Source organism: Castanea sativa, chromosome 1 (genome assembly GCF_040712315.1).
Source record: "Castanea sativa cultivar Marrone di Chiusa Pesio chromosome 1, ASM4071231v1".
Lineage (NCBI taxonomy): Eukaryota > Viridiplantae > Streptophyta > Magnoliopsida > Fagales > Fagaceae > Castanea > Castanea sativa.
In genome coordinates, this window is record NC_134013.1 from 29,709,323 (window position 1) to 29,727,101 (window position 17,779).

General features: G+C 37.5%; 1 protein-coding gene across 1 annotated transcript; it reads left to right on the plus strand.

The window, feature by feature from the left end:
- Positions 1–16,382: 16,382 nt before the first annotated feature.
- LOC142624530 (uncharacterized) lies at positions 16,383–17,216 on the plus strand. Its single transcript, XM_075798128.1, has one exon. The coding sequence runs from the start codon at positions 16,383–16,385 to the stop codon at positions 17,214–17,216; it is 834 nt and encodes a 277-aa protein (XP_075654243.1).
- Positions 17,217–17,779: the final 563 nt, after the last annotated feature.

The window sequence follows — 17,779 nt, forward strand, 5'->3', positions numbered from 1 at the left end:
TGGGTACAAAGATTTATAGTTCCGGGTTGTCATGGAACTATAGAAATGTACATATGATGATATGACCCAATATATCTAGGATGAACAGATACAATTTATTTGAAAATGTTATACGTTGAAAACAGGCATATAGTGGGTTTTCGGCCCACAACACTATTAAGAGGAAATGAAGCCCATTGGTTGGAGAAAGTTTACAGCCCACTAGACCAACCTAGTCCCCCCCGGCCCCGCAAATTCAGCCACATAAGAAATGAATTTTACTTTTTGAGTTAAAATGAATTTTACTTTTGAGAAAAGAAAACCTAATTCCTAATTCAGAGAACATATAAAGGATTTCATCTAGCTCTCATGCCAATGTAAATCCAAAGAGATGTTTCCTTATAATGTTTTTAAGAATCAGGGGCTTGCTTATGAGTTATTTCCATGAGCAGAATACCCTCTTCAGGTTATTTATAGCCCTTTAAAGATGCTTCAATTTCTCTAAAAAAAAGCACTATAGCAACAAAATCAAGCATAAGAGTATTCACATAAGTGTAGGTATTTTAATATTTTAGTAAATATATAGCTAAAAACTCACATATCAATCTCACCAAATTGGTACAAAATATTAAGTGAGTAACACCGCCGCGCCACATATGGTGAGACACTTTTCACGCCAAAGTTACACTTTTGTGTTTTTTTTTAAATATTTTATTGTTTTAACTCTCTCTCTCTCTCTCTCTCTCTCTCTCTCTCCATGCTGATTTGCTCCAACCTCCAAGATACCATGGAACACATGTATGGTTGACCTTTAATTTTTCACAACTAAGGTAGAATCCCTAGGTGGCCACACCCATAGATATGACTTCTCTAATGCGATGTTTGGAAATTTGGAGGAAGATAACAGTAAAGGGGAGAAGAGTCGTGAGGAAGAGAGTAGAGGAGAATGGTTATCCTCCAAGACCACCATCTTGTTTAAATGTTTTTAAAATTAAGTGAGAGAGAGGGGAATAATTAGCATTTTTCATAGTTTGTAATTTTGTTAATATAGTAAGGGTAAATTTAATAATTCATTTTGTCAAGTATTTCTATGTTCTATTCTCCCTCCAAATCTCTCCAATTTGGAGAAATTAAAAATGAGGGGTTAGAAATAATTAGAACCCCTCCAAACCCTCTCCCTCATCCCTTAAAAAATCCAAATAAGGTAATTTAACTTACTCTCCCTCCCTCTACTTTACTCCCTTTTATTCCCTGTCCATCCAAACAAGCTATAAGTTCTCTGTAATCTTTTTTTCTTATTAAGATGATAAATATATTATAGTACATAACATCATAATTTATGAAAATTATTTTATTCTTTTTGAGAAAATGAAAACTATTATTAAACTATAATATATATATATATATATATATATATAATATAGTGTAACGTATTTTTTTGGTTAAGCAAAATAATTGATCATTATAAAAAAAAAAAAATAATGTAACTGATCATTTGATTATATTTTTTTATCTATTGAGATTTTAAATGATTTTTATCCTTTTCTTAATTTAAAAACTTGATTTGAGTGAAAAAAAAAAATGTTAATTGTACAAGCCCAATTTTCCACAGAAGGTTGGGCTTAGTGTTTGAGCTCACAATTTACTTGTTTAGTGGGTTTTGGGTATCCTACAATGGGTAGTACTTAGGCAGGCTCGTTAAAGTATAATACAGAAGCAAACTTCTCTCTCGCTCTCTCTCTCTCTCTCTCTCTCTCTCATAGGCTCGACTATTCTCTCTATCTTATCTCACCAACGTCCAACCTTTTTTCCTCCTTCTCTTCATCTATTTATAGCTAGTAGATAGTGGATTGGGTTATGACTGTCCTCTGATACCACTCGTGTGAGTGGGACCCAAGTTGATTATTCTTGACAAAATTATGCTTTGTTGGGAATAGGAGCTGTGACATTGGGGTTGGTGCTAGCCGTCGAAATCTGCTCGGCAGCGAAGTCCCCCAAGGCACTCCTGGCCAATTGAGGTATGATCGAGCATCATCAATGTACCCACTAATTGCCGAGACCGTCTTGCCGTTCACCGAATTCCTAAATGATGGGCACACGTTTTTGGGCCGCTTGAGGGTTAACCATTGGAAATGGTGGGCCTGGAGGCAAGGTACTGCCTTATGGACCTCTTCAAGTTTGGGCCCGAGAAAATGTCCCTTTGCCGTGTGCCGTACAATAATAAAATGGTAATAAAGTATTGAGGCTAATGCATCTACTGTAAAACATACATTAGCTAAAGTAATAAAAGTGGATTTTTTTGTTATCAATTTAGCTAAAATTGTATTGAGACTGATGCTAATCATAAAAGTGGATTTTTCTACAATTTAGCTAAAGTAATAAAAGTGGATTTTTTTTTTTTTTATCAATTTAGCTAAAATTGTATTGAGACTGATGCTAATCATAAAAGTGGATTTTTTTACAATTTAGCTAAAGTAATAAAAGTGGTTTTTTTTTTTTTAAATCATAACCTTAGCCCCCCAAAAAAAAAAATCATAACAGTAATATGTGGCCAAGCTAGGAGAGCCAATCGGGTTAAGTAACACGACCTGTGTATGGGATGGTAAATACTAGGGGTGAGCAAATGAATACCGGAGCCGACCCAACCGACCGGCGCCGACGACACCGTCCCGACACCGGCGCCGACCGAATGAGCCGAGGCCGGCGTTCGGAGGGCGAAGCACGTTCCAACGCCGGTGCGGTGTAGTCATCGGATCAAAGAAGGCAAAACCGATCTACACCGATACCGAACCGATCCCAGACCCAGTAGTGCTGTTTCGGTCAGTTCTCCATTGTTCTTTAAAGTTTTGAGAGAGACCAGATTTTGACCTTAAAACATGCAGAATGGGTTGTTGGGTAGGTAAGGTAATAAATGGGAGAAGATATTTAACAATTTTATTACTTTTTTATTCAACAATCTGTTACTTCAAGTGCTTTTATCTATTTTTTTAATTATATTATTGGGATTTGTATGGCACACGTGATAGGTAGCCTAAGTTTCACACAATTTCAATGATGAATATAGCACTAGTGGGTTATTCAGGGGGAAAAAAAAGAGTAAATCTAAAAAAAGAGAGAAGAATAAGAAAAAAAAAAACTAATATGATGATTCTGATAAGTTAATTAAGCATTTTTTTAATATTTATTTCATTAACTTGTATTATTATTTAACTAAATAAAAATAAAAATACGTAATACATTTTTTTGATGTTAAGACTTGAGACTAAATAATTTGTATTATTTGATATTTAGTTATTTACTTCTTTGAATTGCTAATTTTATGTTGTATAAGAATATATATATATATATATATATATATATATATTTATTTATTTATTTTTAGGAACCCGAAACACTTTAAACGGACGCCGAAATTTGCATCTAAAATATTTAATTTTATTGGACAAACCGAAACAGGGTCCGAAACGGTATCCATAACAATGGTTGTGAGTACTGTGTATCATAGGCATAAAATAAATGACTGTGTTTGTGTTTGACTTTAGTCCCACCTAGGCTCTTACTTTAATATGTCTATGTATTTTTCTCAGTTAAAAAAAAAAAATGTCTTTGGATCATTATGGGTGAACAGATATGTGAACAAACTTTTTTTTTTGTTAATGTTTCAAATCAAACCGACCAAACCGATTAAACTGCACCGCTCAAACCGCACCGCTATAGATTGGAAAACCGACCATAATCGGTATGCATCGGTTTTAATTATTACAAAACCGATCCCTATCGGTTCGGTAACAAATTTAAAAAAATACCGAGCCGACCGAACCGCGCACACCCCTAGTAAATATTAGCAATACGAAATGAAGATGGACTCATCATGGCCTCTTTGTTTCAACAAATGGCATTACCTTTCAATGTTTTGGAAGTAGAGGCCTTATCAGCAAGAAGGGCACTTGAAATCGCACGTGAGGGTCTAGATTGTGTGGTTTTAGAAGGTGATTCAAAAGTCCTAATCAACCACTTCAGAGTAGCATTAGTTCTCTTGCACAGTGCGGCCACATTATTGAAGACATTAAAAGTACCTTGCCTCTTTTTTTTACTAGTATTCAAATTTTTTTTTTTTTTTTTTTTTGAGGAAGAGTATTCAATTTTCTTAAGTACGTCGACAAGGTAATGTTGTTGCATATTTTTTATCACTACATGTTAGTCTGGATGGCAGAAATATCACTAGATATTAAAATTGCACTACAAGCTGATTTGAACATTCGTCCTTAATAAAAGCTCTTAGTATGTTTTCTTGCCAAAAAAAAAAAGGAAAAATTACAGTAAACCCACTTATGGTTTAACCCATTTTAACATTACCTACCCGTGATTTAAAATTTAACACTTTGTCCACCTGAGGTTACTTCCATTTAGTATTTGTTACCCACCTTTGTTAAAAAAGATGGATAAATAAGTATTTTTACTTGCATTTTATGTATCTCTCCTCCCAAAACAAGAAAAAAACAAAACAAAAACAATATTAAAATGTGGTATTGGTCTTTCACAATTCATAAACACGAATAACATACATCCAAAAAAATCAAACCTAAGTTAACCACCATAAATATCATATTTTCCTGCTCTCCCTCTCTCTTTCCTCTCACTTGTTCTGCTACAACAATCTCTCTCTCTCATCCCTCTACTCTCTCTCTCTCTCTCTCTCTCTCTTCGATGAAGGAGTTAAGGAGGACGATTAGCCACTATAGCGAAAGGCTAGATTGACCACAACAGAGAATATTATTTCCTTTAAGCCCAGATTGACACCATTGTTTTTGTGAGGAATCCATGCTGAAGGTCTAGATCGGACTGTGATGCTTTCGTTCTTGCTTCGTGGGTTTCATTTTTTTGTGGTCTTGGTTGTGGGTTCATCTAATTTTGCTTCGTTCTTTCTCCTTTTTTTTTGGGTAAGGAATATAAGGAAATTTGGAGAACCCAAATTGAAGTTTGTTGAGGTCCAAAATATCACAAGTATTGTGTTGAGGCCCAAAACATCACAATATTGAAATCTAGAACCCAGGGGGGGGGGGGGCTCAAAGAAAGGCAAGGTCCAATCCGCTAACTAAGGCCCACTTAAAATAAGCAAGAAGAGGCCCAAACATATGAATGGGCAAACTTTGGGCCTTAGAAAAAAAAAAAAAAAAAAGGAAAAAGGGAGCTCAACCTAACCTTTGTGAGGACAATTTCCTGGGGAGCAGAGAAAGGGACTGGACCAAGACACCTTGGGACTCATAAAAACCTAGGATCCCCAGGAAATGCAAAAAAGGATTAGCTAAGATTAGGACAGCTCAAGGGAGCATACTCATGGACACAAAGAACGAAGATAGGCATGTCCCATTAGCCGTCTATGGTTCAGAAAAATGCTGATGACTTAGAAATCTACACTTCATGAAAAGAAGCCTAGTACCTCGAGGAACACAAGAAGGTGGACCATGAAGGAAGGTGGTTGGGGATCTTTTAGCCTGACAGAAAGAAATCTGCCCATTTAGAGAAAATGACAAAAGGTGAAGCAGCCAAAAAGGTGAGTATGAAAAAGAGCATCTAGAAGCTTTGAGAAGAGAAGATAGAAAGTCAGCTCTTAAAAAATGAAGGTTAGCTAGGGACTTTTTAGGGGGAAACCTCAAAGAGGAAAATAGTGAGAAAATAAGGAAGGGACCAGCCACCACTATTGCTAACACAACATTGGTTCTGGTACCGAGAGCAGCAAATGAGAGGAATCAGTGGTACACCAAAAACCCTAGGAAGGTATTATAAAAAGGGGTGAAGCCATCAGCAAAAACCAATCAGCAATAGGGAATTAGGTCAAAAAGATCCTTTGAAAAACTTATTTAGAATTCAAAAAAGAAGAAAACATGGAAAGCACTCTGAGGGATCTTGAGACGGGCACTAGAGGATACACTTAGATTCAAAGGGATTCAAACCTCACAAGTCTTAGAAACCTAAAAAAGAGTTATCTAAGTCTGTGACATTGAACTTATTTGGACCTTGTGACATATCTCAGTGGAGAAAGGATCCAATGTACTAAAACCCAAAAAATAATGAAATATTATTTATCAATCTGAGGATCCCTGATGCCTTATTTACCTTTTTTATTATTCCTTTACTGTTCCTAACCATACGATACGTATATGTTTTGTACGTATAAATGTGTATATGTTGTAGGAATCATGTTTTGTGCATAACTTGGTTCGTAATCAGCCCAACACAGCTGCGGTGAACCAAGCCACTAAAAAAGAGTTATCTAAGTCTGTGACATTGAACTTATTTGGACCTTGTGACATATCTCAATGGAGAAAGGATCCAATGTACTAAAACCCAAAAAATAATGAAATATTATTTATCAATCTGAGGATCCCTGATGCCTTATTTACCTTTTTTATTATTCCTTTACTGTTCCTAACCATACGATACGTATATGTTTTGTACGTATAAATGTGTATATGTTGTAGGAATCATGTTTTGTGCATAACTTGGTTCGTAATTAGCCCAACACAGCTGCGGTGAACCAAGCCTAGTCCACCTAACCACAAAGTATAAGGCCCAGGATCCTTATTTCGACCTAGGCTTGGGTATCATCTAAAAAAGTAGAAATCACAAAGTTAAAGGTTTTTTTTAAGGAAAAAAAAAAAAAAAAACTCATAACCTAGATGAAAGGAATAATTATTTTGAGATTAAATCACCACCCTTTCTGCTTTGGTTTCTTTCTTTGTGGATTTGATTTGGTGTTGAGTTCTAATCGGCTTAATTTGTTGCTGAGAATATTATCTTGCCTTTACTGTGATTGAGGCTTTATTAAAGAACTTAGTGACATGCAACTTTCACTAGATGAGGCAGAGGAGACCATCATAACTAGATCCCATTACCATTGATCTCCAGGACCACCGTACCGATCCACCACGGATCTCCGTGAAGCTTCACCGGGACCACTGAACCCATTACTCAAGCTTTTATTATCTCTCTTTCTGAACTAAACTGAACCCATGGTGGAACTTACTTTTTGGGTTGTGATATGTGTGTCTCTCTCTGAAATCTTGTGTTGTGTATTGTGTTTTTTAATATGTGGACTCTCTCCATAATCTATGGGCATTTCATTGATTTATAGTTGTTTGGAATTTTATTTGTTATGTTCATATACATTTATTTTTAATTTCAAAACCTATTTTTTATTTTTGTTATGTTTGTTTTCGTCTAAAAAATGTGTTTTATAACAGTGATAATAGAGGTGGGTAACAGAAACTAAATGGAAGTAACCTCAGGTGAGCAAAATGTTAAGTTTTAAACCACTGGCAGACAAAATGAAAATAGGTCAAATCACATGTGGGTTTACTGTAATTTCCCAATATATATATAAGGGCATTAGCGTGGTGAAATTTTGGATTTAAAAAATAGTAAATAGTCTAATTTAAAGCTTTGATTTAAAATTAAATAAATAAAAAAGCTAGGGGAGCCAAGGGGTAACTTTTTTAAATTTCTATTTACTACTAATTGAAGAAGTAATAAAATCATAAATTATCTGTAAAATATACATATACTGCCCCCTTAGGTCTGAATCTCTGATTTATTTGGGTATCCTCAAAATTTAGAATCGGTGCAAAAAAAATCCACAAAGAAAATGGTAAAATATATAGACGTAGTTACATACATCCGATCCATTCCTTAGCTCATAAGTCATAACCTTTTTCAAATACAAGAAAATAAATCCAACTTTAAGATATTCCCAAATCAGCATTAATTAATTTAAAAAATAGCAATATACCCCCCAAAAAAGTCATTTGTAAATAAGGACTGCCCTACCATGTAAATAAGAACTCCTAATAATACTTCCCCCCCCCCCCAAAAAAAATCTTTACTAAAAAAATACCAGATCTGATTAGGAAAAAAAAATCTTTTTGCTTGTATTCTCCAAAGCCTCAAGGCCTTTGACAGTAATGAGTCAACAACTCATTGGTTCGCCAGAATCGCCACCCCCAAGTTGCTGCCCGAGCCATTGCCAGACTCTGTTCTAGGCTTAACCATTAAATAATAAATAAATAAAAAAACAAAGACAAGAACAAAGACCAAAGTGGGTATATAGCTTGCACTATTAGCAGAAACCGATGGTAAAAAAAGAGTCAAGGATTATGAATTTTGTTCCAGGGGAATAAGAGAGCATAGTACTGTTGGAAACTTGGAATATGGGGGGATTTTTTTTTCTTTGGTTCAAAGATCATTAGAATCCACATTCAAAGATCTATCTTGATTTTTGACAAGAATCCACATTCAAAGAAATTTTTCTCTATTTAATTTATGGTGTTTTGTTTTAAAAATAAATGCCATTCTCATCACATTAAATAAAAGATAAAATAAAATAAGAGGAAAAGAAATGTAATTTTTTTATAGACTAATAAAATAATCCTTTGGAAGTACCAATGGTCCTAATTTGTTATTTACTTCTCAGTGAAATACCTATGTTTCTCTTGAGCTATCAAATTTACTCCATTTAAGGGGGCAGTAATCTACAACCCAATCCAAGTTAAGTGGGTAACTAATGTGTGGAGGCCTAATACAATTAATTTGTAGAGGTAGGTTGCCAAGGTCAACGTTTCAGGCTTTAATGAATTCGTTAAAGAGTTTAGAGAAAAGTCAAATTCTTAGGTCGTTAAAAATACAAAATATTACCAATAAGAAAGGCAAAGATCTACATCATCTCTTCCTCAGATTAGTCCGAGGGTCACTAGTTCATATATTACTTAATTCTCGGTTACAAAGCTTCTTATTGCCCTTTATCTTTATTTTTGTCCAATTTCTTTCTCCCCTCTTAAGGGAGCCTCCTTCCTTTTTATAGCAACTAAGGCCTCATTCCAGCCCTCCACCTGGGTTGCCACGGATCCTTACTTGGATACTTGTTCCATCAATGCTTGGCTAGTGGTGGTAGAGTAAGTTGCAAAAACTGTAAGCTCTAATCAAATTTTCTCTAAACTTTAGTTATATATATATATATATTAATAAAATCAAAGCATAGAGACAATTTGATTAGAGTCAAAATTAAATTTTGCTATTATTTTTTTCCCTTGAACTAATGAGTATATTTTTTTTATACTATTTCTATTTAGATATTTTACACGTGAAGATTTTGAACTTAACAAACTGTAATTGAGTTAAACAATTCCATGCACCAATCCCCATTCAATTTAGGAGATACTATTGAACCAATTTGTTCTTTTATTTTGTACTGTATTTAGTAGAATTTCATGGACAGTGATAGTGAGTTGATATTGTATATGTAATGTTCAATAGTGATTTTCAAAATTACATACATAATAGCAGTATAATGAGAAACTTGGTGTAACCAATATCATTAAAATTGCAAGGAAAACTCATTTTAGTACTTCCAAATGTTCTGGTCAAACTAATATTCTATATATTTAATAATTCAAACTAATATCAATAGTACCACTACAATTCATCATTCATGTGCGTAAGTACGAGTTACGCACTAGTATTTATATAATAAATAATAATAAAACTCAGGGAGGGAATTGTTACTTCTACAAAAGTGTTGACATAATTCTCATTTCATTAAATCTTAAGAGAAATTAATGTGATTTTATTTTTGACAAAAAATAATAATAATTAAAAAGCATAAAACCTCACTTATAATTTGGAAGCAGTTAACGCTAACTAAACGACAAGCTTGAATCCAACAGAGCATAGAAGTCTTTATCTTCTTGGCTAATTGGCCAAACATCACAACTTGTTAGGTGGGCGACAAAGGCAAGGCATATAAACTTCAACTGAAGGGTTTGAAATTTGCTATTTTCAATTTCTGTCCCATCCAGGTTGAAAATGTCACCAAGGTAAACATCTACACAAACTACACTCTCCAATCCAAGAGACCGTAATTAATGTGGCTTGCTGATTCTTGCTAGCGCCGATAAATGCTGGCCATTGCTTTATGTGAACGCTACGGGTGGCGTGTGGATTCCATGAACCATAAGTTTAGACCCAATATTTCTTTTACAACGTTTTTCATGACCATTAACTTAGGACGTTGTGATTTGTGTATAATCTCTCCTCCTATGCTTGAAATGGGACACAAGACTGAAAGTTGTTCATTTCAGAGCACAAGTTAATATCGTATCACTTTCACGTGTCCATAACAACGTATTATATTGAGTGAAAAATATTGCCTATCTAGCATTATTTGTGCTTAAATTCTACCAACGGCGACGAGGTTGTAAGTTATATTGTCAATGAGGACACTCACGATTTTCATTTGTGCAGTAATTAAGTTGTAATAGGCGACTTTGGTGCCGTTATCTGAGTATCTGAACATATCCTATGCGGCCAAATTCATGGAGATAAGAACTTGGCAAATGACACAAAATAGATGTTTTTGGCATGTTTCTTGATGTTCTTCACCAGCAAAAACCACATGGCAAAAATAATACTAATTAAATAAAATTACATCAAAATTATGTCATCAATAATCAATTAGGCAATGCTTGCCTTCAACTCTCAATTAAGTATTTTTTTTTTTTGTAAAATTCTTGTTCTCCACAGGAAATAGGATTTAAACCAACGAGTACTTTTCATAATGATTCATGATTGTTACCCCTTAACAGGAATATTAAAAAAAAAAAAAAAAGAACGGTGCCAGTGCTTGCTCTTTCCAGTTACCAAAAGGCACTTGCAAAGCCGTAGCTTTGTGTTGCGTATAACATTGTGCCGACGGAAAAATTATAACAGGTAGTTTGGGTAGTACAAAGTGTAAAGAGCATGCTAAGGGAAAAAAAAAAAAAAAAAAAATCTACAACTCCTCACGTGATGAAATTTATTATCATATATTAGAAGCGTCATAGAATATATATGATAAGAGAATATCATGTTACGCTCCGTTTGTTTTAATAGAAAACCTTGTGTAAAGATAGTTTTTTTTATTTTTTAATGTTTAGTAGAATAAAAAAAAGATGAGTAAAAGAAAAATTATCTTTGGTCAACATAAAAAATATGGTTTATTTTTGGAGATTGTTTTCCATTAAATTTTTTTAGAAAACTGTGGGGACACAATTTTCAGACCAAGCCCAAAATGTAAGGGATCTTGGCCCAGTGAACCCAGTACAATAAATTTGTAGAGAGTGGGTCAAAGAGCTAGGCTTTAGTGCTTGGATAATAGTTAATATGGTTTTGGATGATGAGCCAACAAGAATTGAACCCGGTTTGTGCGAGAAAGTTGGTTCTCGGCACAGTCCGAGGAGCTCTGTTCTAGCGTATATTGGATGACCATGGTTACAGGAGTTGTTGAGATTGCTATAGTGCTTTCTCTTCTCCTTTTTTTTATCTCTCCTTCTCTGGGATCTCTACCCTTATTTATATTACCTCTCTCCCTTCATCCTTACCCTACACGTGGACTACATGTGGATTGTTGATGGTTGTCCCATCAGCCCCCTCTAAAAGTCTTCTGGGGTGGCTGTAAGGCTGCCATAATACTGTTCAGAGGTCACTTCCTCATTAATGCGGTGGTAGCAGTTTTCCCTTAGATATTTTTGAGTCCTTATCCCTCTTGTACGTTCATGATACTCGTTGCTATCATTAGAACTTCTTGGAAGGTCATCCTTGATCATTAGGATTTATACTAGATTTGCGTTTGGCTTTATCCGATGAGATAGTACTCCTCGGACTCGGACCACCCATACTTCTCGGCCAAAACCACATGCTCTCGGCCAAATCCCAAAATCCATGACCCCACAATAGCCCCTCAAAACTCCGGTCTTCTCCTCGCATCCGAGGAGAAAAGTGGGGTTTTGAATTCTTAAGAGTTGATTCTGCTTTGATCATTTGATTTACATTTGTGGGAATGTCGTTTCAAGCGCCCCATATTTATACTGTGAATTGCTCCTTTTAGAGCTACCAATCTGAGGATTTGGTTATAATCTTGGGCTTGTTTTGACACTTAGTGAGAAACAAATAAATGTTGTGGAATGATAATTTCCCAAAGTATGTGGTCCGAAGACCGAGGCATGATCAAGTTTATAGTTTAAATACCTTAAAGAGAGATGCCATAAAGTGTTAACTTTCTCACATCATCTGGTCCGAGGACTGAGGCATGATTGAGTTATAATTTAAACACTTTGAAGAGAGATGTCATTACGTGTTAATTTCCCTAAAGCAGGAGGTCGGAGGACCCGGCATAGTTAAGGTTCTGTTTAACCACTTCAATAGATGCCAGTGTGTATTAAATTCCCCAAAGCAGGAGGTCCGAGGACCTAGCATAGCTAAGGTTCTGTTTAACCACTTCAAAAGATGTCAGTGTGTGTTAATTTCCCCAAAGCAGGAGGTCCGAGGACCCGGCATAGCTAAGGTTCTATTTAACCACTTCAAAAGATGTCAGTGTGTGTTAATTTCCCCAAAGCAGGAGGTCCGAGGACCCGGCATAGCTAAGGTTCTGTTTAACCACTTCAAAAGATGTCAGTGTGTGTTAATTTCCCCAAAGCAGGAGGTCCGAGGACCCGGCATAGCTAAGGTTCTGTTTAACCACTTCAAAAGATGTCAGTGTGTGTTAATTTCTCCAAAGTAGGAGGTCCGAGGACTCGGCATAGCTAAGGTTCTGTTAAACCACTTCAAAAGATTAGAAGATATCAATATATATACCTTCAAGGATTAGCCCCGTCGCAAAGCCCCATTGAATTGCTCATATGTTGCTGCCACTTCCTCTAATGGAGGTTCAGCGAACTCGGCCACCAAATTCGGGAGGACGTGGCCCCTAACAGAGGTACGAGGCATGTACTTGATGTTAAAAGCCCCCAGAACTGTGCCCCATTTAGCAATCCTCCCCGTATAATCCACACTTTGTAGTATAGACCTGAGTGGAAGCTAAGTTAGGACAACAACTATGTGCCTCATTTAGTGACTTGCTCACATAGCAAACTAGCCACCATAATGGCTTTCCTCAGGGACTCTTACTAATGGGAGCCTAATTGTATCATATTTAACCGTTGCACTCACTATCACACAAGCTCTTCCCACAGACGGCACCAATTGTGGGGACATAATTTTCAGACCAAGCCCAAAATGTAAGGGATCTTGGCCCAGTGAATCCAGTACAATAAATTTGTAGAGAGTGGGTCAAAGAGCTAGGCTTTAGTGCTTGGATAACAGTTAATATGGTTTTGGATGATGAGCCAACAAGAATTGAACCTGGTTTGTGCGAGAAAGTTGGTTCTCGGCACAGTCCGAGGAGCTCTGTTCTAGCGTATATTGGATAACCATGGTTACAGGAGTTGTTGAGATTGCTATAGTGCTTTCTCTTCTCCTTTTTTTTTATCTCTCATTCTCTGGGATCTCTACCCTTATTTATATTATCTCTCTCCCTTCATCCTTACCCTACACGTGGACTACATGTGAACAGTTGATGGTTGTCCCATCAGCCCCCTCTAAAAGTCTTCTGGGGTGGCTGTAAGGCTGCTATAATACTGTTCAAAGGTCACTTCCTCATTAATGCGGTGGTAGCAGTTTTCCCTTAGATATTTTTGAGTCCTTATCCCTCGTGTACGTTCATGATACTCGTTGCTATCATTAGAACTTCTTGGAAGGTCATCCTTGATCATTAGGATTTATACTAGATTTGCGTTTGGCTTTATCCGAGGAGATAGTACTCCTCGGACTCGGATCACCCATGCTTCTCGGCCAAAACCACATGCTTTCGGCCAAATCCCAAAATCCATGACCCCACAAAAACAACTCTATCTCATAGCAAACTAAATAAGGGAAGTTAGGAGGTTATTTTTCAACTCATTTAAAGTTGCTACCAAACATTGAAAAATGAGATAGTTTTATAAAAAATACTTTTTAGAAAATAACTCATTTTCTAAAAAACATCATTATTAAAACAAATAGAGCGTAATTGTATTCTCTTAATACTAAAAATTAGTCTTCTCATCAAAAAAAAAAAAAAAAGTCTAGTCAATGGCACTAAAACTTGTTCCATTTTCTTAATCCTACGTCTTAACTCAAGAAAACCAATAATCAATGTGATTGATTGTCAGTTGGCAAGTTCTCCATCATATTTATAGGCCCTAAGACCCAATTACTCTAATGATTGCAACTTCCTCTATGAATGAATATTCAGTTTTTTTTTAATGTTTTAAAAAAAGTACAAAACAAACACAAATTGCAAAACACATAAAAATAAAAAAATTAATACCAAGAGATTTGTAGCTCAATAGTGTAATCTATTGTCTCTCATACGAATCTTACCTCCTGTGGGGAGTGAAACGACCTAGGTGGGTATATGGGCCTTTGGGCCATGCTAAGGAGGGCCGACCTGCTCCTGGGTTAAGATTTTGTTAGTACTATGGGTCGGCCCATACGCCGAGGATCCGAGGGGTGATTTGCTCCTCGGACGGATAGGGGAGAACCAGGGACTTCATTATAAAGGTTAAGGGACGACTCGGTGAAGACCAATGGTTAAAAGGGGTGAATCCTTGAATGTCCTAGAAGCACCGATATTTGAGAAATACCAAAGATAAAGGCTGCCACTTCCACATAAAAGACTCTGCACCTACCTCCCTGGCCGCATTAATGGGGAAGTGACCCCTGAACAGTGGAAAGGAAACTTCTGGTCACTATCCAGAGGCACTAAGGAGAAAAATATCTAGGGGGAAGGGGGTGAGAACAACATGTGGACAAAGTATCAGAAAGAGAAGTATAAAAGGGGGGTAAAGGCCAAAAAGAAAGGGGGATCGGGAACTAAGAAAGAAAATTAAGAAATTGTAATCTTTAAGGAAGAAAGAGAAATAATAAAGAAGCAGTCCTCGGCTCGAGTCCGAGGAGATCCATTTACAATTATCGTTTGTTATTTACCTGTATTTGTTTCTAAAAGCCTGTTATCAAGCTCCTAGTACTTCAAATCTAGGTTTTAAGCCCACACTCTACAAATTTTATTGTTTAAGGCTCATTGGGCCTGAGCCCGTGTTTGTCTTTGGGTCCAGGTGCAATTGTGCACTTACACCTCCCCGTTCATAACAATTATAAAATTAATAGAAATAAAAATAATAAAAAACAAAAAACTTATTTCAAAATGAAGACAAATTTACTAAATCAACATATTCAAGTGACTTTTAATCTTTCAATGTCTTTTTGAATGCTTCCAACTTTACTTGAAATTTTTGAGAGTTCATTCAATTTGAATTAAGGAACAATTCAAATTAAAATATCGAAATCAATCAGAAGAACAAACCTTGATCTAAATCAACATCCACCATCGGAATTTTACAATTGATCATCAATGCAGATATATATCAATTCAGACTTTGAATATTCACCATTGAAACTATTTTCCTATCTTTCTTTAGTCTCAGTTAATTAGAAAACAAGCTGACGGGACTGACGAAATCAATCACAGACGATTTCAACAAGATAGATGAGAGCGCTCCCAGGGGCGAGCCTAATTAAATGTCCACGTCACTGACGAGGATGTCAGAATCATTCAATGCTGCCATTAATATCCCGGACGGTTACGGTGCTAGCCAGACAGACCGTCGAGAACATATTAAATCTCATTATTCGGCAATAAGCGTTACCAAGAAAGGCATTAACACCTCAATGGCTAGAATCCAAAGCAACATATATAAAGCCCTCACGTCACCACCACAAGGAACATACACATAGTCACACGACATACTAAGTTATTTTGATTGATTGATATAAACATTCTTTTGTACTGACTTTGGCATCGGAGGCGTTGTGGCAGGCACCACACCGGTGACCATTTTAGTGAGCTCTTACTTCCGTCGTGATGCAGGAGTGTGTCCGGCTCTATCTGGACGAACTCATAACAACTGACGAACTTTTGCTTCATCAGTTTGGCGCTGTCTGTGGGAACGACATTCTCATACTATGGTTCGAAAACATAGTTTCTACCAACTTCGATAGCCAGATGGAATCCAACCAGGATTCAGCGGCCTTGGCTCAGCAAGTCTAAGCTCTTGCGGCCACTGTGGAAGAACTCACCAGACAAAATCAGGAGATGAGACAAAGGCTTCAGCAGGAAGAGAACCAATCCAGAGCTGTCCAGGAGGATGAAGGAGACAGCCACGAGAGAAGTGACCGACCAAGAACCATTACTCCAGAGGAACAACATTCTGATCTCCTCCAGGAAATGAGAAAGGAGATGGACGAATTGAGAAATGCCATCAAGGAGAAGACGAATCGGAGTCTAGATAGAATGGTCGGCAACGGATTCTCCTTTTACTATGGCAGTCTTGGAACGACCAGTGCCAACGAAGTTTCGGTTGCCTCAGCTTGAGCCTTTTGATGGGCTTAAGGATCCCCAAAATTACCTTAATACCTTCAAGACGACACTAGGCCTTTAACAGCCCCCTAATGAAATAATGTGTCGTTCCTTCCCTACCACGCTTAAGGGAGCTGCAAGAGAGTGGTTCATGAGATTGCCCACCTTATCCATTGACAGCTTCGAACAGTTAAGTAGCGCCTTTCTGCGCCATTTCGTCGGAGGGCAACGTCCTAAGAGACCAGCGGATCACCTACTCACTATTAAGCAAGAGGAGAGAGAGACCTTGCAATCATACATAAAACGCTTCACTCGAGAAACCCTAGAAGTGGACGACGCAGACGACAAGGTACAACTGACGACATTTAAAGCGGGGCTTAAGTCTAGAGAGTTTGTAGTCTCGCTGGTAAAGAAACCGCCTCGGACGATGGCAGAGATGCTCCTGAAGGCCCAAAAGTACATGAATGCAGAGGACGCACTGGCAGCCATAGTGGACGAAGGAAGGTCGAGAAAAGAGGGAAGGAAGGAGGATGAACGCAGGGGGCGAAAGAGGGAGCGCCCAGGCCGTCGAGGAAGTGACGGAGACGAATGGAAAGTAGAAAAAGCTCCACAAATGGTAAAATTCACCCCTCTAGTTATGCATGTTGACAAAATTTTGACGCAGATTAATGACGAGCACTACCTCCAGTGGCTGAGACCTTTGAATTCGTCTCCTAATGTGCGTGACAAGAACAAATACTGCCGGTTCCACAAGGATCATGGCCACTATACGGAGGATTGTCGAAACCTGAAAGGACAAATAGAAGAGCTAATACATAAAGGGAAATTGCAGAAGTATGTGAAGAAGGGAGAATCCAGCAGGTTCGGGGACGGCAATAGGAGCCAGCGCGAATCCTTGTCCAAAAATGAGAATCGTCCATCCCAACCACCCTAAGATGTGATCAGGGAGATAAGTACGATCACAAGGGGGCCGTTCGCGGGAGGATCATTCAAATCCCTTAAGAAAGCCTGCCAGAGGCAAGTGAACAGCGTCCATATAATACCCCCGTTCAAACGGAGACGGACGAACCAGGACATGTCTTTCAATGAGAAGGATGCTAAGGGAGTGAAACAGCCACATAATGACCCCTTGGTCATAACGCTCACAATTGAAAGGTTTAATACCAAGAGGATCCTTGTAGACAACGGTAGCTTCGCAAACATCATGTATTTACCGGCCTTCCAGCAGTTGAAGCTAGATCTTGGGAGACTACGCCCGTTTAACTCCCCCCTTGTCAGCTTCAGTGGGGACAAGGTATACCCTAAAGGCATAGCGACGTTGAAAGTCACAGTAGGGACCTACCCGAAGCAGTTGACCCGTCAATTGGACTTCTTGGTAGTAGATTGCCCTTCCTCCTATAATGTAATTATTGGAAGGCCTACGCTTAACCGGTGGAAGGCGGCTACGTCCACCTACAGCCTAAAGGTGAAATTCCCAACTAAGGATGGTGTCAGTGA

Coding starts and splice junctions, on each gene's coding strand:
- LOC142624530 (XM_075798128.1), top strand. CDS start 16,383: ATGTGTCGTTCCTTCCCTACCACGCTTAAGGGAGCTGCAAGAGAGTGG.